The sequence below is a fragment of the Apus apus genome, chromosome 22 (assembly GCF_020740795.1).
Source record: "Apus apus isolate bApuApu2 chromosome 22, bApuApu2.pri.cur, whole genome shotgun sequence".
Classification (NCBI taxonomy): Eukaryota; Metazoa; Chordata; class Aves; order Apodiformes; family Apodidae; genus Apus; species Apus apus.
Window position 1 is genome coordinate 6,214,968 of NC_067303.1, and position 24,225 is coordinate 6,239,192.

The 24,225-nt window shown below is 59.5% G+C and overlaps 2 protein-coding genes across 2 annotated transcripts; one reads left to right on the plus strand and one right to left on the minus strand.

The window, feature by feature from the left end:
- The first annotated feature begins 1,887 nt into the window (after nt 1-1,887).
- SCN4B (sodium voltage-gated channel beta subunit 4) lies at nt 1,888-7,125 on the plus strand. The gene is made up of 5 exons (XM_051638702.1): nt 1,888-1,983; nt 5,331-5,494; nt 6,161-6,386; nt 6,667-6,796; nt 6,884-7,125. Exons 1-5 carry the CDS (start codon nt 1,932-1,934, stop codon nt 6,975-6,977), a joined length of 666 nt encoding a protein of 221 aa, XP_051494662.1. The 5' UTR covers nt 1,888-1,931; the 3' UTR covers nt 6,978-7,125.
- Nucleotides 7,126-10,265: 3,140 nt separating this feature from the next.
- On the minus strand, nt 10,266-17,909 carry TMPRSS4 (transmembrane serine protease 4). The gene is made up of 13 exons (XM_051638317.1): nt 17,901-17,909; nt 14,380-14,410; nt 14,191-14,304; nt 13,876-14,028; nt 13,655-13,784; nt 12,321-12,422; nt 12,177-12,217; nt 11,509-11,671; nt 11,240-11,406; nt 11,018-11,113; nt 10,800-10,939; nt 10,504-10,653; nt 10,266-10,277 (listed from the first exon to the last, which is right to left on the minus strand). The coding sequence occupies exons 1-13, from the start codon at nt 17,907-17,909 to the stop codon at nt 10,266-10,268; spliced, it is 1,308 nt and encodes a 435-aa protein (XP_051494277.1).
- Between the last annotated feature and the right edge of the window lie 6,316 nt (nt 17,910-24,225).

The window sequence follows — 24,225 nt, forward strand, 5'->3', positions numbered from 1 at the left end:
TGGCACACACAGCTCCCGAGGCCGGGCTGTGGGGGAGCAGAGCTGTTCCCAGGCCCGTGGCAGATGTCTCACCAGCTCACTCGGCCAAGGAGACCGGCCAGAGCTGCCAAGTGTGACAGCTCCATCAGGCTCCTGTGACAGGCAGCATCCTGCTCCGAGCCCCAGGCATGGGGTGGGCACACGGTGCTGGGCTCTCCCCAACAGGGCACACAGAGCCCTGCCTCTGCAGAGGTGCTCAGTGTGGGGAGATCATGGCCACAGGGATATGTCATCATGGAAAAAGCTGGTACCTGCCTGCCCTGCTCACCTGGGCTGTGCCAGCACCCACGGGAGCCCTTTTGTATTTATTGGCCAAGTGTCCCAGGTGGGTAGTACTGTTATTCCCAACCTCCCTGCCTCCAAAAGGAATTAGGACTCTGCTGGGGGGAGCATCCCTCCAGCCCTTCAGACCTCCCTGCCGAGCTGCTCCTTCGAGGTCTGTGCCACCCCCCACACAACCAGCAGCAGCAGCAGATGCAGCACTCCTCCTCCTGCCTCAGCACACTGCTTGCCTGCTCACCAGTGCCTGCAGCTCTGCTCACCCAGCCCTATCCATCACCTAGCTGTGCCCATCACCAGGTTGTATCCATCACAGCCACCCGCCCAGACACCTTCTGCTGCATCAGCAGAACTCTCCACGCTGCTCCTGCAGCGCTGCCCAGCCCGCTCTGCCTGTGCTTTTCCTGTCTCAGTTGCCAGCTCTGCAGCCCTAAGTCCCCAATCCACAGGCACTGCTGCCACCCTCTCGGGGTCCCCTGGGATGTCTCTGTGCCCTGCCGAGCCTTGTGGCCAGGTGGAAAGGAGAAGAAGCTGCGAAGGGAGCTGGAGTGGGGAGGAGGAGCCTCCCAATGTGCCCTGAGCTGCCGGGCTGTGACACCCCAGACATGCATCCCTGCAGGTGAGCTTCTGTCACCCCCCCAAAAGAAGCAGTGCTGTTTGGGGAGGCCATGCTGTCCTGCTGTAGCCAGCAAGGGCAGCACCACCTCACTCAGCCTCCGAGGTGAGCTATGCCAGGACACACACCTTGTGCCAGCACAGGGACAGTCCGTGCTGTTCCTGCCCCGTGAGGATGGCAGCACCTCCTCCCTCTTCCCGCCATGCCTGTTCTCAGGGTGTGTCACCTCCAGAAAACTGCTCGGCACAGGGCTCTGGCTGTCTAATGGACCTGGGGGCCAAGGTAAGGCTCTGTCTTTGCACACTCTGTCCCCGGAGCCTCCATTAGGAGGGCCCTGCCACCGCGGGCGGGGATGTGGTCTGCTGGAGGGCAGCACTAATGGATGTGATGGGGAGGAAAAGGTCGTGGAGACGTGAACCTGTGTGGAGCCATTTATCCTGGAACAAGCTCGTGGTGAGAAAACTAAGTTTTTATGTGTTCTCTTTGATGCCAGGCAGACTCACCCTGCAGTCTTGCCCACCCCTGTCTGTGGCTGCAGAGCTGCCTGGGGTCTGCCTGGGGCCTAGAGGGGTGCTGGTAGCACTTTGCAAAGCCGGCCTGAGGGCAGCAGCAGCAGCAGCAGCAACCCAGCGCTCCGGGACACCCCCGCAGGGAGCTCGCCCCCAGCCCACCCTTGCTGCCACCCCGCTGGCCGCGCCGTCGGTGCAGGGAGGGCAAAAAAAGGGGCACCCTAGAGGGCTGGGGAGCTGGCCGGGGGGTGCGAAGGCAACTGTCTGTGGGCGGGGGGGGACACACATGCCGGGACACGGCGGGGCAGCGGGGGCCGAGCCCCCCGCGGGAGGATGCGCGGATGGGGGGGAGGGCTCAGCGCGGCCCCGCCCGGCGCGGCCCCGCCCGGCGCCGCTCGCCCTCGGCGGGGGCGGCCAGAGCCGCTGCGGGACAGCACGGACCGCACAGCCCCGCACAGCCCCGCACAGCCCCGCACCGACCCGCTGCCATGGCCCCTGACTCGCCCGCCGCCGCGCCGCGCCTGCTGCCAGCGCTCCTGGGTAAGGGGGACTGGGGGGCTGCGGGGACCCGGTCCTCCCCGGCGTCCCCGCTGGTGGGAAAGCCGGCCCCCGGGGACCCCGCGGCAGGGTGGTCCCACCGGTTGCCCCCCGCTTCCAGCCGCCCCTTCGCCTGCCCGCGGCGGGGGGACCCCCGCTCCGCCGCCCTCCCCGCAGCCGCTTTGCATCTGCCCGCCCGCAGCGCCAGGGACCGGGGGCTGCTCAGGTGACTTTCCCGTCCACAGGCGCTAATGCAAATTGTCTCTGCTCCGCAGCCGGGGAGTCCGCCCGAAGCACTGAGGATAAGTGACTTGTCCAAGGTGACTTCGCAGCCGAGTCGGCGAACGGGCTCTGAAGTCCCGGCCCCGGCCCCTGCCCTGCCCGCATCAGCCGCTGCCATCGCCAGCGCTTTCCTCCGTGGCACTGCGGCTGATCCCGCTTTGCCCCGCTCCGCTGCTCGGGGAGCAGGGACCTGCCTGCGCACAGCCGGGGGAATAGCCGTGGGGCAGCAATGCACTGCTTCAGCCCGGCCGCCAGCACGCCCGCCGACAGGTCGTCTTCTTTTTACAATTAATTTTGTAAAACAACCCTTCGCATGCGCTTCTGCCCAGCGCGGGGACCAACCCATCCTGCAGGGCTGCTGCCTGGAGCTCGCTGCCCAGTCCTGTGCCCGGGGATGCTCCAGATCCCCCAGCTGCAGGGTGCAGGAGGGGGTTCACAGCTGTGCCCTCCCCGCTGCAGCCCCTGGGGTTGGGTCCGAGCCCCCTGTGTCAGCCCTCAGCCACCAGCTGCACTTCTGCTCGAGTAGGTTGTCCTTGTGCCAAGGGGCACAGAGAGCCCGTTATCAGGGGCTGCCTTGGCAGCACTTGGCAGTTGGGAAACTCCCTTGAGAGGCGTTTTAGAGGGCATAGTTCTTAAGTTTGTTTTAAGTGAGCTGGAGGCATGAAAAGACCTGTAAGTACCAGACTCCCTGCAGGATTTGGGTGCTGGTCCCTGGTTGAAAGCTCCTGCTGGGGCACGAGGAGCTCTCAGCACAGGGCTGGTGGTAGGAGAGATTTGGAGATGCTGGTGACCAAGGTACTTGGGTGCCTGGGGTCCAAGGGCTTGGAGGTGGGAATCTTTGTACTTTCCCAGTGCAGTTCCCTCCTGTGGCTTCTTGGGTGAATCTCATGTGCCTTTTCCATTAGGGCAGTGGTTCCCAGACCAGGTTCCTGGTGGGCTGCAGGAAAACCAGGGGTCTGCCACCAGCCCATGGGGGGAAAGGCTTGCTCAGGGCTCTGACATGTGTTGGAGGGCTATTGCTGCTGTTGCTGGGGACACAGGTTGCACACCCAGCAGCTTGGGGGCTCCAGGACCCCCAGGTACTCCCTCTCTGTGAGGGCAGAGAGCAGGAAGTCAAGGCTCCAGCAGCAGCAAGAGTGGCTGCTCCCTAGTCCCTTCACTGTCTCCTGGAGACAGTGTGTGCCTGCAGGCATGGGAGGTAGCCTGGAACCCCCAGAGGGTCTTGCCTTGGGCACTGAAGGTCAGGGCTCTGGTGGTACAAGGTGCAGCAGCTTTGGACATACAGAAAAGTAACAGTGGCAGCTGGTGTGGCAGGCTCAGTCAGTAGCCTCCCAATGTATTTCCCTCTGTGCTTTATTTAGTGGTAACATATCACTTCTGTTTTCCTGAGACCACAGCGTGACAGGAACAGGATCAGGCCCAATTTGCCCTGCAGATTCAATTCAGACTATGTTCATGACATTGTGACAGTGGCAGACAGGATTTAAAGTATTACAAGCTGCAAGGAATTGTCTTTCCTTTAAGTAACTGTCCCCTTGCAGCACTCCAGCCTGCTCAGGTTTTCCCTCAGAGCCAAGCATCCCTCTGCTAAGTCATACTCTAGGTAGCAGCACGATTCCCCTGGGACACACTCCTGGCTATGAAGTCCCCTCTTTAGCATCTCCAGGGCTGGTCTTTGAGCCTGACAACTGCAGGATTCCCATCTGGTGGGAACCACTCCCAGAGCCTCCCAGGCAAAATGCTTCTTGGTAAAGTTAAGTAACTCCTTCCCTGCAGTGCTTGCAATGCAGCACTGCAGCAGGGCCCGAAGCCCAGGATGCAGGGCTCTCGTGCTTGGCTTGGGCTGCAACGTGCCTGGGGAGTTGTTAGCACAGGCATGTGTGGGAGAATAAATCAGCAGCTGAGGCGGCTGCAGAGAGACGCGAATCTGAAGCTGAGGGCAGGGTGTCCAAGTTAAGGTGTCAGTGGAGCTGAGGCTTGTAGCTTTGGGAACAGCCATGTCCCCTGGTTTTGGTTGTCAGAGAGCCCAGAGAAAGCTTTGTGGGAGTGGTGGGATCTCTTCAGAAGCTGAGGTCTGGGAAGGGAGAGGACATTGCTGGGATGTGTTGCATCTTGGCCATACCATGGCACACAAACAGGGCAGATTCCTGGTGGGATGGGGAGTGTGGCTGCATCCCTGTGCCCCCTGGAAAGGCTTCATGTGGACACATCTGACCAAGCCCAGTGCACAGGGGTGCAGTGCCCGTCCCCTGCATGGGACCCCAGCAGCTTTCAGGCTTCCCCTCAGTTCTCACAGCCTGTACCTGCTCCTCAGTGCATTTCTCCCTGCTAACGGGGAGGCAAGGAGCAGGAGAGCTGTGTTCTGCAGTTTGAAGGTCATCTGTCAGCTCCAGCAGGAGCTGAAACTCTCTGCAAGGCTGGCATGAGGGGCTGCTCCTCTGGAGGTCTGCATGGGATGAGGTCTGGTGGGGTGGCAGGCGTCCAGGAGAGCCCTGCTAATTAGTGCTCCAGATCCCTGCTTGAAGAACAGAGAGCTTGGCTTTCCTTTGGGCTTCAGCCCCTCTCTCCTGCTTTAAGTAGCTGAAGGCTTTCTGGATAATATGCAAATCAGGGCTTTCATTTTCATATTTTATTCATGGTGATATTATGGTTCCCTTTGAATCTGCTGCCTCTGTGGATGCCAGTCAGTGCCTGCCTTTCCTCCAGGAGCTGGTCCCCAGTCTCTGCCAAACTGTCCCGGGGCTGAGAACAGGGGTGTTTGCTCCTGCCATGGCAGCCTGCCCTGCCAAAGGGGGTGAGGGCTAACAAACCCCTCCCTGGGCTCTGGGAGCTGGTGCCCATGGGAGGAGGATGCCATGGGTAGAGCTGATGCTCCAGGCTGAGCTGCCAGGGGTGCAGAAGTGGTTCCTTGCACCATTCTCCCCCGTGTCCCATCTGCCCCAAGGGGACACATCTGCAGCAGAGCCCAGCAGCAGGCTGGGCTGCCCCATGGCCCTGGGAAGGATGGGGCTGCAGCAGGCTGTGCTGTGTCCTGGCTGTGTCCTCACTCTCTCCCCTCTCCCTGCCAGGTTTGCATGCCTTGGCCATCGCCTTCGCCTTGGAGGTGTCGGTGGGGAAGACCAACACTGTGATGGCCCTCAATAACTCTGATGTCCTGCTGCCCTGCACCTTCACCACCTGCATAGGCTTTCAGGACCTGATCTTCACGTGGTATTTCAACTCGACAGAGATGGTGGGTGGCTTCCTGAGCTTTGCCTCAGTTTTTCTGGCAGGTCCTTTTGTACTTTTCCCAGTACAGGCCAGCACTGCAGTTCTCATGGAGCTCCCTTGCTCCTCTTGCAGGATGCCCTTTCTTTGAGTGTCTCCAGCTCTGCAGGGAAGGGGCTGTGCAGACAGGGTGTGTCAAACACCCTGGCACATCTGTGCTTGCAGCACTGTGCTATTCTGGGTTTTCTGTTGCACAAGGGTTCTTTTCTTTTCCTAAATAGGCTTGTCCAGGTGCAGCGCTGCACTCTGGGCAAAATACAGCTGATTTTCTCCTCCTGCACTTGCTCTGAAATACTCAGTGTCTAGATTTGCTTCCTGCTGGGAATATTCTGCTCTTCAGCTCCGTAGCAGGAGGGCTGGCTCAGGGCAGCGTGGCCCTAGAGCAAAGGGACTTTCTGTGCCCTGGGCTTCTTCCATCTTCTGTGTGACCTGTAACTTCTCTGCAGAACAAGTTGGGCTGATCTGTTGCTTCGCCCCTGGGCGTGTGTCAAGTTCCCCTCTGTGACCGTTCCTGCTTTGAGGGGGTGTGTGGGGACCCTTGGCCGTGTATGTCTGTGCGTGCAGGAGGGGCAGGGAGGGCTTGAGCCTTCCCCTCATCTGGGGCTGTCGGGATCTGACCCTGCTTCTTCAGATCTTCTCTGGCAAGATAAAGAGCAAAACCTCGGAGCCCATCCTCACGAAAATAAACCCGCGGGTCGATTTTTTTGGCTCGACAATCGGGAAGGACAACAACATCTCCATCATCCTGAGGAACGTGGAGTTCAGCGATGCTGGGAAATACACCTGCCACGTCAAGAACCCCAAGGAGAAGAACGCACAGCACAATGCCACCATCTTCCTCACAGTGGTCCACAAGAGTAAGTGCTGCTCGGGGCCCCTGTGCCCCATGAGTGGCACTGGGGCCATGGGGATACAAACCCGTGCTGGCACCACCTCGGCTTGTGGTTGTGCTGCCGTATGGAGGGGTCCTGGTCTCCTGGAGGTAGTTGACATCCCTGGAGGGCAAGGCTGGGCCTTGTGTCCCTCTGCACTGGGGGCCAGTGGCTGAAGGAGGGGGTCTCTGCTTTCCTGGGGGGCCCATGCAGCCAGGAGCCCCCTGCTCCCCTCCTGGGTCCCTCAGCACCTTTTCTTCTGCAGTGGTGGAGACAGACAACACTGTGACGTTCATCATCGTGGGCGTTGTGGGGGGGCTCATCGGCCTCCTCATCCTCTTCATGCTCATCAAGAGGGTTGTCCTGTTCATCATCAAGAAGACCCAGGATGGGAAGTGAGTGTGGGACAGGGCTGCATGAGGCTGGGGTGGTGGCAGGGGGTCCCGGGGGGGCCGTCAGCTGGCCGTGTGCTCTCCCCCCAGGAAGGAGTGTCTCGTGAGCTCGTCAGGCAATGACAACACCGAGAATGGCTTGGCTGGCTCCAAGGCAGAACAAAAAGCTCCACCAAAGGCATGAAGCAGCATCTCCCTGGCCCGCCCGGCAGCGGGAGGGTGGGCAGGGGGACCAGCCTTTCCCTCTTGTTTTCTTTCCAAACTGCCAACGCTTGAGACCTGTTTCTATTTACCCACGTGCCTGCAACCTTGCACTGCTTCTCAGAAAAGACTTCGGCTGCCACGGGGACTGGGAGCTTCTTGTGGACTCAGACTGGGACGTCACCAGGACAGGGAGATCTACCTGCTCTGCTCTGAGCAAAGGCAAGAGGGTGCCTGGGAGGCAGGGAAGGGGCTGAGTGCTGAGGAGCACCCTGCTCTGTGAGGGTGCTGTGCTGCTCTGGGGTAAGGGGGCGGCCAGGGGCCCTGGTGTCTCTGGGGGGTAGAGGCTGTGAGGAGCTTGGGGCATCTTTCTGTCTCTGGTGATGCTGAGCTGGGGCAGGTAGGATCTACCTGCCTGGTGTAGAAGGTTCTGGAGCAGGGCAGGGATGCACGTAGAGGTGGAGGCTCATGCCTTCATCACCTTCTCATGGGTCTGGCACAGGAGGAAGCGGGGAGGCAGGGCTGCTGCCACAGGGCTTGGCTCCAGCTCTCCTGCTAAGCACATTGGAGAACCAAATCAGTGAAAGGCCTGTTGCTGCCAGGGCTGTCATCTCATCCCAGCTGGGCTGGGTGCCATGCTCCCATGGGGCAAGCTGGTCCCGAGGAGCTCCAGTTCCTCCTGTGGCAGGGCTGGGAGGACCAGTGGCCAGGAGCATGTGCTGGCCGTGGTGGGAGCATGGCAGGGTGAAGCTCCAAGTTTCACCCTTGCTTTGCCCTGCATCCCTTGTCAGCTTTCTTGGGAGACCTTCCCTGGGTTTGTGCTGCTGCTCGTGTTCCTCCTCCCGTCTGTTTCAAGCTGGGCACTGGGAGCAGCCCTGCTCTCCCGGCTGTCTCTCCAAGGCTTTGCTCGTTACACGGTATTTTTTATATCCTGCTCCAGTGGGAAAATGGCTGGTTGCGTTTCCCTTCCACCCACAGCAAACTGTGGCATTCCATCTGCCATGCAGGGAGGGAGCACAGCCCAGCCCTGGCCAAGAGGAGCCAGGCTGGGGCTGTGCCAGCCCACTCCTAGACCTGCCCCTCTGGGTGACCTTGGGCAAGTCGCTCCTCTCCATGCCTCAGTTTCCCCATCTGTAAAATGGGGATAATAATACTGCTCTACCTCACAGGGGTTGTTGTGAGGCTTCCTTGGCTAACATTTGTAAAGCACTTTGAGATCCAGGGATAGGCGGTGCCACAAAAAGCCAGAGGGGGGAACCCATCCCCTTCCCAAGGGCTGTAGCAGCACATGAGATGTGAAGGGAATGAACTGATCTTACAGCTGAAGTTGACAGTGTCCTTTGCCGTGTGAGTTGTTCCCTATTTCTCCTTTATTTGTGGGTGTCTGTCAGGGGAGCTGCAGGATGGGCTGCTCCCCCATCCCCACTTCGGGAAATTTGGAGTCAAAGCTGAGCTGTGACTGCCCCAGCTGTCGGGGCTTGCACCCCGATGGAGCTGCTGGAGGGGAAGGCAGGGGAGGGTTTGGTGGGTTCAGTGCTACCTTCCCTGGAAGCTGATGTGGGAGATGTTGGACCGCACCTGCCTGCTTGTGGGAGGGTGGTGGTACAGGGAGCACCTTGCAGCCTTGGCTTGGGGACACCCACCAGAGTGGGCCCCGTGCTTGGGACAGGAGGCAGGTACAGGCACTTCTGTGGCTGCTGGATAGACAGGCAAGCAGGAGTCAGGTTCCCGGGATCCCGGTCCCGTCTCTGAGGAGCTGTGGGACCCTCAGGCAAATCACTTGACTCCTCTGTGCTTCAGTTTCCCCATCTGTAAAATGGGGATGGTAAATCTGACCTACCTCACAGGAGGTGTGAGGCTCCCTGCGACGCTTTGCAAAGTGCTCCGAGATCCCGGGGCCAGAGGCACTCTGTAAATGCAAAGTATTGTTAACATCCCCTTGTCATGCATGAGAGCCCGGCAGGAAGGTGAGAGACCTCCCCGTTGCCCCAAGACCACCCCCCCAGGCCCATCCTTGGAGGAGATCTCCCGTGGGAGAGGACAGTGAGGGGAGGAAGGGACTTTTTTAAAGAACTATTTTTAGCTGTCCTAACCTGTTGGCCTTTTTTTAGACGGTATCTGGACACAGCTCCACTTACCACAGGATATGCAATGCTGTACTATGCATGGATTACTCCTCTGGCTTGATGGGAAAAGTCACCATAACCATTTTTTTGAGACATAACTCTGTACACATGTGTGTGTGTGTGATTGCTGCAGGCAGCGCAGGGGCTCTGGGGGGAGTGGGCTGGCTGGGGAGCATGTGCCAGCCCCTGTGGGGTCCCTGCTGTCACAGGGCTTTGGGGGCTGCAGGGGCTTTGTGGGGATAAGGCCCTGCTGCGGGTGTGTGCTGCAACAGACACGTCTGGGTATCAGCATCTATCAATACGTGTAGGAGATACCTGCAAATAAACACAGGGTGTGTGCAACATGCTGTGTGACGACCAACAGCACATTTTTGCACTGTAGAGGTTTAGTTAGCTTTGCCTTGAATGAAATAAAGTTTATGTTTACTAGAGAAACTGGCTCTGGTTTGGGTTGCTGTGGGCATCTGCTTGGGCTTACCGTGAGGCTAGAAAGCAGGCTAGAAAGAGTTGATTTAAAGTAATGCCTGACGTCCCTGTTTGTTTACAGTAGCTGGAAGTGAGCTTGTCTGTGTGTGTCCCAGGTCCATGCAGCACTTTCTTCCTCGTGTGCAGGAGCAGCTTGTTCACAAGAGCCAGCAGGTGAACCCTGCCTGGTGCTGGGAAAGCAGCTCCAGCCTGTGTAGCACAGGGTATTGTGAAAATCACCCCTGCAAGGAAGAAGGGAAAAGCCTTCGAGGCTGCATGAAAAAACAAATATTTTCCTTTTAATGGGGATACTCTGCAGCACCAACATAATTTATCTCTGTATGACAGTGGTGAGCAAAGAGCAGCTTAGCCCCACAGGAGCCTTCCTGCCACAGCAGGGTCAGCACAGGGCAATAAATTAATCTCTGTCCGGAAGGGAGCTTGAGCTGCTTGGATTCCTCCACGGTATCGGTGGCTGTCACTCCGAGCTGCCCTTGGCTTCCTGGGCTGGGCTCTGTCCTGCTGAATCCCAGCCTGCCAGCGAGGGGTCGGGAGGCACCGCTCACCTGCCGGGCCTGGAGATCCGTTTCCCAGCTGCTGCTGGAGCTGGGACAGCCAAGTGCGTAGGGACAGGGAGGGAGGCTTGGGAAGACGTGAGGGGAGACCTGACCCGGCAGATCTCAGAGCTCTGACTGGAAGGAGAGAAGAAATTACAGCTTTAAAAGGGCAGGTGAAACCAGGAGGAGAACAGTCGTGTCCTTAAGGGGCCAGATGCAGCCTCATCCCCGCAGCCCCATCCCTGGAGTGATGTGTTCTCTGCTGGTGCAGGTCCCCTCTGCGACAAGCCACCGAGGGGCTCTGTCGCCTCCCCACCGCCCCCAAAACCTGCTGCCGAACTGTGTGGGGTACAGCACTGACCCTCCGGATAGCTGAGATCCAGTTGAGGTAGGCACGAACACTGGTGTAGACACCGGGTGTGCTGGGGGTCCCGCAGCCCTGTCCCCAGCTGACGATGCCCACCACCTGCCAGCGCTCGCCCGAGTACATCAGGGGCCCGCCGCTGTCCCCCTGCGGAGGACAAACCACCTGAGATGGGGCTGAGGAGCACCCAGCGTGGTGGGTGCTGGTGCCCACAGCGTGCGGCCGTTTCCCGGCGCAGCCTTGCCCCGCGAGGGGCTGTGTCCTTGAGAGGAGCCGGCCCGAGTGCCCCCCACCTGGCAGGTGTCCACCCCGCCTTGGGGCAGGCCAGCGCACAGCATCTTCTGGGTGACCTCGCCGTGGTAGGCAGCCAGGTTGCAGCTCTCCTTGTCGATGAGTTCCACCTCTGCCTGCTGCAGGGTCTCGGACAGCTTGCCTGCACAAAACGTGGCCGCTCAGGGGGTCCCTCCCGCAGCCCTGGGCGAGCAGGGAGCCCACCGCCCCATCTCCTCACCGTGCTCCTCTGTGTAGCCCCAGCCGATCACCCACAGGGGTGTGCCAGGCACCAGCTCCTCATCGAAATAGGGCAGGCAGATGGGCTTGCTGCTGTCTGGAAGGGAGAGGTGAGGTGTGGGAGGTGGCCGTGCCCGGCTGCCCGCGGCTCCCTCGGCGCCGCTGCCTGGGGAGCGTTGCCTCTGTGGGCTCCAGCTGCAGGGGGGCGAGCGCCGCGTTTCACCTGAGACGCGCAGGGGAGACCGCAGCTTCACCAGGGCGATGTCGTTGTCCCTGGGAGACGCCTGCATCTCCTCAGCCACGAAGATCTTCTCCACAGCCAGGGCGGCGCTGCCCGAGAGGAGGCTGGAGCCGGCCTTCACCCGCCAGCTCTGCACCACGGGGTTGTTCCTGCGCGCGGACCCCTCAGTTACCGCTCCCCAGCTCCCGGCACCGCGGCTCTGCTGCAGAGCCAGGCGGCCAGGTCCCATGGCGGGAGGGCCCGGGACTCACTTGAAGCAGTGGGCGGCCGTCAGCACCCAGAGCGGGTCGATGATGCTGCCGGCGCAGACGTGCTCCCGCCGGTACTGCAGGCTGACCTGCCAGGGCCAGGCCTCGATGGCGGCCGGGCTGCCCCCCAGCACCCGCGAGGTCCTGGTGCTCTCCCCGCAGGCTGCTGCCGGGCACCAGAGACGGGTTAACTGGGGGAGAAAGAGCACCCGCTCTGCCCTCCTCCATCCTCGGGGGGAGCAGGGACTGAGGCTCCTGTGCCTCCCAGGAATGTTTTGCCCGCTCCTGACACTCCCTGTCCCCTCTTTAGGCCACATGGCACCCCCCCAGTTTGTCCTCTGTTTGCATGTTGTCCCCGGGCTGGCTGGAATGGGTTCCTCCGTTCCTTGCCTTCTCCACCCACCAGATGGATTAGCTTAATCTGGGTAATTCATCAGCAAAAATTCATCTAGGCAGCTGGTTAAAGCCTCTCTTAGGTGTCTCATTTCTGGGAGGTTTATACTGGCTTTACAAGAAGGTTAGCGGTAATTAAATCCATCTTTTCTCATGCAAACAGAGTAGGAACTGGAGAGGCCCAGGGCTTGGACAAGAGCTGAGCTCTTGTGGCTGCAGCTGTTCCAGGAATGAGGACCTGGAGTGCTGCGAGGTGCGAACAGCCTCGTGGTACTTACTGGAACATAAGAGCGAAACAACCTGTCCAGAGAGGCATTTCCTGGAAGAGGGAGGAAAAGGGCAGGGTTCGGTGCAGGGGAAGCTCCAGCTCCGTGGCCAGGTGTGGCAGCTCCCACAGGGCCAGGGGCAGCCCCGCCACTCACCTGCCCGGTTCCAGCATCTGGAGGCTGCCGTTGCTCAGCACAACCTCGCGGGGAGGCAGGGGCTGCCCTGTGCCCACCTCTGTTGGCCAGAAAGCAGGGGTGCTGGAAGAGACGGGGAGCACGGGTCAGGGAGCACACCCTGGGGCAGGCAGCGCAGGCGTGGATGCTGAGAGGGGACAGGAACTGCTGCCAGAGCACCTCAGGGAGCCTGGAAACCTGGTGGGGTTGGCTCAGACTGAGCCAAAGATGGTATAACCCAATTCTAAAACTTCAGAGACCAAAGCTTTACAAATAGGTCCTAAATGTTTGCCTATTGTGCCAACAAAGAGCTGGTGAGACAGGGAGGAAGCGGGAGCTTGGAAAGGGCATCTGGAGCCTGCACCAGTGAACAAGAGAAAGACCCCATAGAAAAGGGGGTTCTTAGGGACAGGGACACCAAAAGAGGGAAGTGTCATAGCCCTGGAGGACTGGAGGGACTGGCTGCTGAGCTCAGGAGCAGGGACATGTTGAAGCAAGAGAGACTACGTGGGGCAGGATGTCCCTGCTCGTGTGACATGTGCAGCCTGTGTTCAAATCCTCGGTCCCTCAGCTTTTGGAACTGGAAAACGCCACCTTGGGCTCAGTCCAGGCTCCCAGAGGGGTGCAAAACACCAGAACCCATCATTTCCCTAGTATCCCCCTAACTGAATTCCAAGTCTCCCTTAACCCAGGGCTGGCACCAAACATGCAGGGCTAGCAAGCTGTTTCCCCAGATAATTGAATGCAGCTGGCTTGTTGCCAGCTCAGGGCAGCACACAAGGTGGACACAGGTGGGTGACATGGAGCCTCACAGCAGCTGCAAGGACCCAGGATTGCCCACAGCTGCACAGCATCTACCTGGCACCACGCTCCTGGCCAACTGCTGCTCTCCTGAGGCTTTAAAAGGGAAGTCTGGGGCCCTGATCTCTCCCCAAAGGTTCTCCATCTGTGGTGGGAGCATGGCTGAGCTCTGCCTGTGCCCCTGGAGGGGCTGCTCCAGCAAGGTGAGTGTGTGCATGCTGCCAGGGGCTGTGGCAGGAGGGATGGGAGCAGGGCAGGGTGCCTGTGGGCTGGGTACAGAGCAGGAGACACTGGGCACAGTACTGGGCTTACATGGGAAGCTGCCAAGGCTTCCAGCACAGAGACCAGAGGGGTCCTGGGGATGCAGAAAGTGCCCTGCAGGGAGGGGATGGACTGAAACCATTAGTGTAGAGCTCTCTGTGTTGTATAAGTAAACAGAGCCCTGCTCAGGAAGAGCTTTTATGGGAGAGAGGTAGATAAAGCTGGTGAGAGATGTGGAGAAAGCAGCTGTGTACCTCCTGTAGCCCATTTGTTCGCAGGCTGCTTTTGCCAGCACCAGGTTGAAGTGGTCATGGCAGATGCTGGACCAGACTCTAGTGTTTCTGTTAAGCACCTGCAGGATGGATCTGTCTCTGGAAACACGGGCTGGAGACAGACACAGAGTCAGCTTTGTCGCCGGTGGCTTTAGCAGGCAGGAGCTTGCTGCAGCAGATCTAGCAGGGTGTCCTGGACTCACCAGCAGCTGGTGGCGCCTCAGGGACCCACTGGGGACAGTTGGCCTCATCCTCGCCCTGCAGACAGTCCACCTGCCCGTCACACAGCTGCTGCAGGGGCACCAGCTTCAGGGGCTGCTTGCAGAAGAAGTAGTGAGAGTCCAGGTAAACCTTGACTAGAGGGAAAGGGGGAGCTCAGCACTGGTGCTGGGGCAGGCTCAGGGCTGGCACTTGGCACCTCCGCAAGAAGGTGGCAGAGCCAGCCCTGGCTCCAGAGCTGTGTTTGCCAAGAGGTGGCTGTGCAAAGAGGAGTTGGGAGAGGAGAGCAGGAGCCATACCCAGGAACCCGACTGCAACCAGGCAGGCGATGCTGAGCACGGCTGCCAGGACAGGGATGCCAATCCTCTTGAAGGACTCCAGCCCTGGGGAAACCTTGTGCCTGCTGCTGGGCCCTGCAACACAGAGCATGGTCCTGCAGTGCCAAGCCCAGCCTGGCAGCACCTGCACCCCCGGCCCCTCGGGTTTACCTCTGCCGTTCAGCCGCTCCGAGGAGAAATCCTGCAAACCAGAGGGGAAAAACAGTTACTGAGCTGAAACCTCGGCCAAAAAAGCAGCTGGAAGGTAAGAAGGGTCTGTAGCACCGTGGCTCTCTGACCCCTTGGTGATTCCTGCTGTGAGCACGTGGATAATGGGCTCAGCCTTCCTGGGGAGGGCAGCCCAGGGGAGGCAGAGCATCAGCTGAACCTGGGCAGGCACAGAGGCTGTTATTTCCTTGGCTTGCTCAAGGCCAACCAGGAGGATTAGCAGGGAAACTGCCCCAGCCTGAGCTGAGGTTTCTCTAGAGCTGCTGGGGATGGGGGTGGCATGTTCTGGTGCCACAACACTTGGCTCTGCTGGCACCTGGGATTACCAGCTGTGTTGTTCCCATGGTCACTACCTGTACAATTCCAGTAACTGGGTATTAATATTACAGAGCTGCTGCCTTTAATGCACCAGAGGCTTAAGAAGTCACGGGCCCTGTGAAAGAGGCACTTTCTGATGTGCCAAGGTACCCTGAGTTAAAATACACATGCCCGCTGGGCTGTGCCACCCAGACACGTCACGACTGGGGTTATATTCTTCAACTGGTTGAGCACAGGGTCAGAAACTGAGGAACACGTTCTGAGCCCTTCCCAAGAGCCTTCTGGAGCTGCTGGAGAAACCAGCCCAGCCCGTGGGAGCAAGTGCTCCCAGGGTGGGGAGCGAGGGCTGTGCCGCTGCTAGGACACGGTAAACACAGCCGGGCTGCAGGCAGCGCCAGAGCGGGTGAGGAACATGGGATGGATCCCACTGGATCTCTGCAGAAAGGTTTTCCTGTCGTGGCTTCCCATACGAGGGATGCCTGACTGCAGTGGGAAGCTCCATGAGCCGCAGCTGCCACTGTCCTCGTGCTCAGTGGGAGGGCTGGTGCTGGGTGAAGATCAGAGCCTCTCGGCGGGGTTTGGGTGGACACTGCATGCTGCTGTTGCCCTGTTTTGCAGCTGTGCTTGTGCCAAGCTCTTGAGATGCTTCCTGGCAGCTTACAACAGTCTGGAAGTGTGCTCCTGCCCTGCTGAGGCTGTGGAAAGCAGCACACTTCATTTCCCTTCAGTGGATGTCCTTCCAGCCCCAAGCAAGTTCTCCTCCTTCACCTTTGCTTCTGGATTCTACTGTGACAGGTAAGATGAGATGTGTTATGTTTGTTGTTTGGTTGTTGTTTGTTTTTGTTTTTTTTTGCAGGGCCTGTACCCAGCATGGACAGAGTTAAGGAAGATTAAAAACACTGGAATAAACCCATGGACCCAGCAGCACGATTCAGGAGAGTTCAGGGTTTGGAAGCCTTTGCTCCTTGGGCTGCTGAGCATCATGAGCAACACGCTTTTCTCTGGGCAGCTGGATTTTACTGGCAAGTACCAAATGATTATTTGTGGATTAACACACAATGATAGCTTGGATTTATTTAATGTACTGCTACCTCAGCCCTCGCTGCCCCTTGCCCAGCTGGGAAATGTTGCTTCCCCATCACAGCCCTGCTGCGTGGCTTGGGATCCTGGTTTCAGCTGCTCCTCAGCTTTGGAACAAGAGGTGACCTGTGCAGGGAATCCTGCCCAGTGCTGGCAGGGCTGAGGGCCTGGGGCTGTGTCCCAGCATGCAGCTGCCTGGCTCTTTTGAGGAAGTGCCAGGGGCCCTTCTCCCAACAGCCAGGCTGGTCTGGCACTGATGCCAAGCCATGGGCAAGTCCAGATGAGCACCCAGCTCCTGGTGGGCCCTACAGTGCTTCCAGGGGGTCCCAGCTCCAGATCAGCTCCTATGGGCACAGAGCTGCTGGGAGCAGGGTGGGATGGGGAGTGTCTCCTGGATCTTCCATCTCTGCTGCCCTTCCCAAGCCACTTATCTGCAGTGCCCAGTGCCTGCAGAAGCCCTGGGAGTTTCATAATGCCAGCCCAGTGTGCTCCCAGCCACCACCTACGTGCTCCAGCACAGCCAGCCCAGGGCGCGTGGGGCTGCTGCTTCCTCGTGCTGACCTTTTGTGTCACCATGGGCCCAGGCTGGGCATGACATGGATAATGGGATCCTAACGGTTCCCTGTGGAACGGTCCCAGGGCCCTGGCCAGGAGGGCACCGTGCCTGGGGGGCACTGCAGCTGCCCCCACCTGCCCAGACTTGTGCCCATCACGTCAGCTGGTACCAGGCTCCAACAGCCCTGTGCAGATTGGGGGTGGGTGCAGGTGGGAGGGATGATGTGGTGGTGCTGCCCACCTTCCCACCTCGGGAAGGTATGATCCATTGTTGATTTGTTTTTATTATTATCTTTTCCTTCAGCCCATGAACCTCTTCTGTTTCAAGCAGCTTCACAGCCTGGAGCTGCGCCAGGGGCTGCTCCTCTGTGACTGCCTGTTTGCTCTTGAAACCACACTACAAGCAAGAGCTGCTCTGGTTAAATTCGAAGCCAGGCAAGAGCTGTGCCAGCTCCAAGCACATGATTTCCTGTAGGACTCAAGGCTACCGTAACCAATTGATCTCCCTCACCCTGTTCTCTGGATGTGTGTTGCTGCCACTCTGCCCAGCCTGCACTCCAGCTGTGAAAGTGCCACCCCATGAGCTGTGAGCTCCCAATGAGCTCCCCATGCCATCCGAGTCAACCTGGATACCCAGGCACAGCGGGGCTCCTGCTGCTGCCCTCTGCAGCCTGTGGCTGAAGGACCCCGAGGTGCTCTGAGAGCTGTGCTGGCTGCTCCCCACTGAGGACAGGTAGGGTGTTCCCATGCAAACACCAGCTTTGGAGGGTGCAGGGTGCTCAGATCTGGGGCTAACTCCTTGGCTGCTGGGGGTTTAACTCATGGGAGCATGCAGGGGGCTGAGGGGGTGATTTCCTCCCCACTCTGGAGTGGATGAGGTCCTGGTGTGTGGCTCATAGAGGGGTTTATGGTGCCCTCTGTTAAGGAAGCCTCTTCCTGCTGGGAAGGGACTTCATGCCAGGCTGGGGTTTGGTGCCCATGGCTTTGCTTGCAAAAGGCACTGAGGGAAGCTGAGCCGAGCGTGTCCCTTGTGCTGAGCAGAGGGACCAGCAGTCCCACAGTGGGAGCTGTGCTGGGGGCAGGGGTACTGGGCTCTTGCCCAGGCATTGTCTAAGGACCAGCCCCTTCTCAAGGGAGATAAGACACTCCAGGAGTGCACAGTTGCCTCGGTGAGCAGATTTGCAAGGCATGCTGCCTTACTTGTCTGCTTCCCACTCCGGGAGAGGGCAAGGCAAGCCTTGGAGAAATGTGGCACTGAGAGCTCGTGGGAAAAGCCAAGCGCCGTATCCAGCAGCCAGAGCTGGGTGTTGAGAGAGATGGGTAAAATTCTGCCCTGCCTGGATGCTGTGGGGGGCTGGGGCCAGGAAGCAGCAGCTCTGCTGAGCCTGGACTACCTCATCACCAGCAAATGGGTGCCCAGGGTGCGCGGGGTGCCAGCTGCTCGCTCCTGGGGCTGAGGGCAGACATGCAGGGTTGGGGCAGAGCAGTGGGTAAAGCTGTCAGTAACTCACCATGTCCATCCAGCTCTGACGTGGTTTTCTGCCTGCAGAAACCTGGCAAATGTCCTCTGGTCCCAGAGGTGGGGGTACCCTGAAGGCCAGGGAGCCCCAGGCCGGCGATGGTCCCACCACCCCTGTGCCTCTGCTGCTCTGCCCTCAGTGCTGTGCTGACACTGGGGCAGGACCGCCCAAGCGCTCCTTAAAACCCACAAGGGGAGTTGTGAAACAGGATTTATGATTTGTATTGTAATAGAACACCAGTCTATCAGCAGCACCATCACCTGCAATAATCTTGGCATCTGCCACTGGAGGGTGACTCACCTGCAGAGCTGCTGTCACCAAATAGTTTATCAGGAGTGAGCTGACTAACAGAGCAGGATTATTCATGCTCCTTTCATGATAAGGGGAACCACAGCCATCCCGCTCTTTGTCCGACTCTTCCGCGTTGCGCTGGGATGTTTTTAAAAAGGGGTTTTGGTAGGTGGAGGAGGAAAGGAGATGAGTTTATGTATGAGGTGACAAAGCCATTATATTCTCCTGCCCCTCGGTTCACTTGGTCCGTGTGTCCCTGCACAGCCCCGGTTCGTGCTCCCGGCAGCACCAGAGTGAAGTGAAAAGGAAAGGGAGCGAGTGCCCTTGGCAGGTTACCTCTGGAGTTGCTCTGCTGTGGTACAGTAGTGCTGGCTGCCCATTCCTGTGCTGCTGGGGAGCTCCTGGGCTGTTGGCAGACACTGCCAGAGGGCTGCTGTCCTTGAGGGGACTCTGGGCTTGCTGCAAGACTGGCTCTGCACGGGGGGGCTGTGGTGAGAGCTCAGGGATGGTTAGGCCCTTCTCTTGCCATTCCCCATCCCTTGGCAGAGCAGCTGCCCTGGGTTGGAGGAGCCTATTGTTGTTGCACAAGGTGGGGTATGGTTGGCATTGGGGTTTGGGAGTGCAGGAGGGGAAGGGCAGGTGCCGGGAGCAGGCTGGGGTCATAGAGGCTGTGGCTGCCATCGCCCCCCTGGCAGCAAAGCCTGGCCTTGTGCAGACTAATGATGGAAGTGGTGGGTGTGCAGCTAATCATCCTCTCCTCTTTGTGTAATTGAGCTTTCTCAATAGCCAGGGAGAGCTGTTGCTGCCAGATGTGTGCACTGTGCCAGCAGGGAGACCGCAAAGAATCCTGGGGAGCTGTGCCACTGCTGTGCCCACTCATCTCTGCCACAGCAGTGACCCTGCGCTGGAGATCAGGGGGGTGTCTCCCTTCCATAGCAGCTGTGTGTGGCTGTGCAGGTAAGGGACACCTCCTCACATCACTGGTAAGGATCCAGCCCCCTCAGGAGGTGTGGGGACAGCTGGTGCAGTGTGAGATGCAGCATGATGGTGCGAGCTCTCCTGTCCAGTCTGGGCATTCCTGTCCCTTGTCAGGGAACAAAGTGTGACTTAATATCAAAAGCAGCTGAAGAGATGGGTGCTGCCAGGCCAGCAGGGATCAGGCAGAGGCTCTGGAGTGATCTTGGCCCCCTGCTGTGCCCCAGGGAACCCCTCGAAGTGTGGGCAGGCTTCCCAGGGCATCCCAGTGCCAGCCCCATGCCTGGCCCTGCTGCTATGGAAGGAAGAGCAGCCCAGCAGCATCTGTGGGGTGGGAGGTGGCACGGTGGGGAGCGGCGTTTCCTCCTCTGAGGTTAAGTGAAGACTTTGAGGAAGCAGCTGTAGTTTGCAGATGTTGTGTCACAGCTCCTCACGCCTGCGGGGCTTTGCTTCCTGGAGTGCGGCTGCTTCCAGTCCATCACCCTTCCCTGGCCTCTTGTGCCCAGCACCCTGGGGTGACACAGGCTTCTGGGCACCTATCTGGGGTCAGGCAGGGGCCAGGAATGGCTGGCCTGGGGCCACCAGCCTCCCCGAGCCAATGGACACCCTGTCCCTTTCCACAGCCTGGAGAGGAGTGGTCTCTGTCCCAGTCAGGTGCTGCCAGGGCCTCGGGGTCTGTAACCTGCACCATCCCCTCTGCATCCTGCCCTTCCCTGCCAGCATCCCCACGTGTCCCAGGCAACTCCCTGGGGCTTGTGTAGGAATGATGGCTCCTGGGAGGCCTGAGCAGGGCTTGGTTCCTGCCCTGATCCCACACTGGGTCATGTGTAGATGGAGTCTGTGCCTGGCAAAGCTCTACAAAGAGGAGGTTTTTAGGGGAGGGAGGGATTTTATCCCTGGCTGCCCAGTTTCCAAGCTGTTAATGGTTATCCCTGTTTGCTGCCTTCTTCCTACAGCCACGGGAGGTTATTTCCCCCTCTGTTTGCAAGCAGGCAGTGACTGCCACCTAACCCTGTGGGTCTGAGAAAGTGATAGAAGACAGCTGTAAGTACATCGTACTGGGAGGAGTCTGTGACTGGGGGCAGTGGATGACGGGACACCTGGGGTCCTGCTCTCCCCGTGGGTGGCCTCGCCCTGCACAGAGCCATGAACCTTAGTGGGCATCCCCAAACATTCAGCTTAAGCTCTTTGTGGGACCTTGCCCGGCTCCCAGCTGCTGCTCTTTGCCAGGAGGTGGCAGTCAGAGAACACAGACGCTCGGACACCTTGCCAGGGCTGGACACCGCTGTGTCCAGGGTGTCCCGGCCCCTCGGGCTCCCAGCACTACCAGTTCAGCCTCTGCCAGCAGTGGGAGGGCAGAGCTGCCTGCATGGGCAATCATGGCATCAACCCGGTGTGGGTGGGGAGCCTGGGCTGGGCGCAGCCATCCCACATGATGGCCCGTCCATCCCATGAGGAGCAATGTCTGCCAGAACAATTCTGCTTTCTCCCCTGGGAACCAGTTGAACCAGTGGGCAAGGAGTGGTGCCCGGCCTTGCTGTGGGCAGTGAGGCAGCTGTGTCACCAGGAGAGGAGGGGACGGGCAGGACGTGCCAGGCTCTGGTGCACACCAGGCTCTGCTGGGCCAGCCAGGAGCAGCTCCTGCAGTGCTGGGCACCGAGAGATGGACCCCCAGGCAGGTGAGTCTGTGGGGTTTCTCTCCCCTTAAGGAGGAGGGGTGGGGATGTTTTATGGCACGGGTAGTGGCTCAGTGACGTGACCTTCCCCTTCGCTGTCTTTGGAGCTGGGACTCGGCTGCTGGTGTGGCTCAGCATCAAGCAGTGCTGCTTAGTGGCACCTCACTGGGACACGAGGACCTCTGCTCCCAAGGGTGTTGGGGCAGGGAGCACCTCCCACACACAGCACGGGGCTGGGGCTGGGCACAAAGCTGTCATCCTCCCACCTGTGGCAGGCGTGGGGACAGGGCAGTTTCGGCAGCCACTGGCTGATTCAGGGAGGTTGTTGCACCATGTTGCTCCTGTCCTGCAGCTCCTGCTGCCTGAGTCACTCCTGCAGCAGACTCCCTGCCCTCACCCCTGCTGGCCTCTCCTGTGGCCTGGCATCCCAGGGCTCCCAGCTTGCCCCTGGCCCAGCAGGAGCAGGGTTCCTGGCTTCCAGAGCCCCTGCAGGCTGGCCCTGTGGAAGGGAAGGGTCTGCTGGTCCTGCTTATCTGCTGCACTGCTTGGGGGCTGGCAGCACCATCCCCTGCAGCTCCCGGGCATCCCATCAGGTAGAGCAAGTGCTGCGGGTTGCAGGGTGACCTGTGATGTTGCTCACTATGTAAACACTGTGACCACAGGGGAAATGTTCTCACTCCATAGGCATCTGTCTAAATATAGCTGCTCTTAGGTCATCCTTGCCCGTGGCCTCACTCCTGATGCTGCAAGGCACAGCGCCCTGTCCCTGTGCCCCTGCTTGCCCCGAGCCTTCCACGCAGGCAGGGAGCTCTGCAGGGCTGACCATGCTCTGAGGCAGTGGCCCAACCCTGCTGTCCCCTTCTGGCACAGCAGCCCCCAGAGCTGTGCCCAGCACTGCTCCTGCCTGTGTTTTGCCAACAGGAGCCGTGGCAGCGGGGAAGGGTTCAGGATGGGGCTTGCACGGGGATGTGGGGCAGCAGGAGCTGTGGGCAGCTGGAGAGAGGTGCGAGGAGCAGCCTGGGGCTGTGCAGTGCACAAGGTTTGCTCTGTGCTGTCAGCAGAGGCTGCTGATGGGCCGTGCTGTGCCTGGACACACTGGTGTCCCCTTGGCGATGCCGGCAGGCTTGGTGGGTTCTGGGCTTTGCCAGACCCTGAGGGTGCAGACGGGAGGGATGGAGGGATCCCCCGCTGCCAGCGCGGTGCCGGCAGCAGGAGGCTGCTCGCCCTGACGAGTGCATCCTCTAGAGGGAACTGCCTGTCCAGGAATGGGTCTGCACAGCCTGGTGCTGCCGGCAAGAGGCACCAGAGCTGCGGGAGGTGACAGCCAGTCAGTGTCACCTCGGCCCCGTGCTCTGCTCCCTTCCTACTCTGCCCGCACTCTTGCTGCCGGAGTTGCCGCTGAATTGCATGGCTAAACCCTGCTCACCAGCAGCTCCTTGTGCAGTTGAGGAAGGTGTTTCAGCCCAGAAGAGTGTGCAGGGAGCAGGAGTGGGGATATAGGCACCATTAGGGTGGCCAGGCCACCCCAGCACAATGTGACTAACCCGGGGCACAGCCCAGAGCTGCCTGCTGTGGGGGTCTGGGTGAGCTCCTGCTTGGGGCAGGAGCAGGAATAGGAGAGCATCCTGCTTATGATGATGTGGTCTGCTCATTAGAGCCATTCCCTCCCTTCCCAGGTCACCATCCTCCCAGGGACTGAGGAAGGGTGGTTGTGTGACCAAGAGCCCAGCATGGGGCTTTGGGTGTAGCAAAAACTTCTGTGCCACGATGCTCATCAGCCTTGTGGGATGCAGGTCCCAGCCCCACAGTGGTCCTGTTCCCCCTGGGGATGAGCAGAACCCTCAGCCCCCCAGAGGGGTTCATCTGCAGTGCCCTTTCTGCCTCTGCTTTACAGGACAAGAGCCCATCAATGCACTTGGGATCATCCTGGGTGTGGGGGTGGCCTTGCTGATCCTGGTGCTTTTTTGCTACGCCTTCCTCCGGTGGTACCAGAGGGGCTGGTGTTGGCACCGTGAGTATGGCCAGAGCAAGGGGAGGGGCAGGGAGGGCCCAAAGGAAAGGGCAGCAGGGCCTGGGATGTGGGAAGAACATCTGGCATTTGCTGGTCCCGGGGGGCTGGGGAACCTGCCTACAGGATGGCTCCCGAGCATGATTGTGACATGTGAGGAGGGGATGCACAGGGATGTCCTGCTGTGGCTGGCTGGCCTGCTCATCCCTGTGCCAGTGCACAGACTCACAGCAAAGTGATGGTGAGTTCATGGTACTGTAGGGCTCTGACACCTCTCCTTCCCACCTCCCCAGGGTCCAGCTTTGTCTTCAACCTCTACCACACCTGGTGAGTGAGGCCACAGGGGGAACAGGGTGGGCTGGGTGCTCCCTTTGCACGAGGGTGAGGTGTCACGATGCAGGTGCTGCTTGCATGAGACAGATGCCCTGGGGAGCCTGGGCTGTTGGGAGCAGCCCCCACCCCAGGGGCAGATAAAGGCTGGAGCAGACACCTTGCTGACATTTGCCTTCCCTGCAGTGGGCTGGGGTCAGTGGCAGTGGAGCTGGTGCCACCATTCAGCATCAGTGGCTTGCTGAGCCAGGCAGGGAGCAGCTACCTGCCTTTCCATGAGCAGGGGCCGTGAAATGGAAGCCAGGCTGGATGCAGGTAGGACATCACCCTGCTTCTCCCTACCTGGTGATGGGTGAGTGGGTCTTGGCTGTATGTGCTCCCTGCCCAGCCCTGCAGCTGCCTCAGGGTGGTTGCAGCAGTGGGTGCTTCTGCAGGGAGCCCAGGGTAAGAGCCTCTGTGCCTCCTTGGAGCCCCTGGTCATCACAGCTTTCCCTGGGATAGTCCCAAGGTTTTTCCTGTGAAAGTCCTCCCCAGGTTTGTGGGGCATCAGGGGCTTTCCCTGGGCTCTGGTTTTCTTTCCCCCCAGGCAGGCTTTGGTTTGCATTTCCTTCCTGTGCCCCATGATCCTCGTCCTGGGACCAGGCATCTGGTTGGGGTGAAGGAAGCTGGAGCCATGTGCTCCTGGTGCCACATCCCTCTGCTGCTTCCCACCCACCTTCCAGTGACAACAGAAAGAGCGACCAAAACCAGCCGTGGGGGAATTCCTCTGTTCTTGTTGCTTCTTTAAAAAACCTCGCCCTGAATGTGGTGGATTTCTTCTACTAAAAATGGAACCATGCAGTTTCTCTTTTCAAAAGAACTTCTCCATTTACTCCTCACAGCTGCGTTTCTCTCACTGGCCCTCCCTGGTCTTAGGCAGTGCTGGAAGATGTCTGAGGTCACCTGCTCGTCCCCATGCCAGTGCTCTGGAGCAGCTTCCCCCTGCCTGAGATGGAGCACCAGGGAGCTGCCTTATTCCAGGTTCCATCAGCATGCA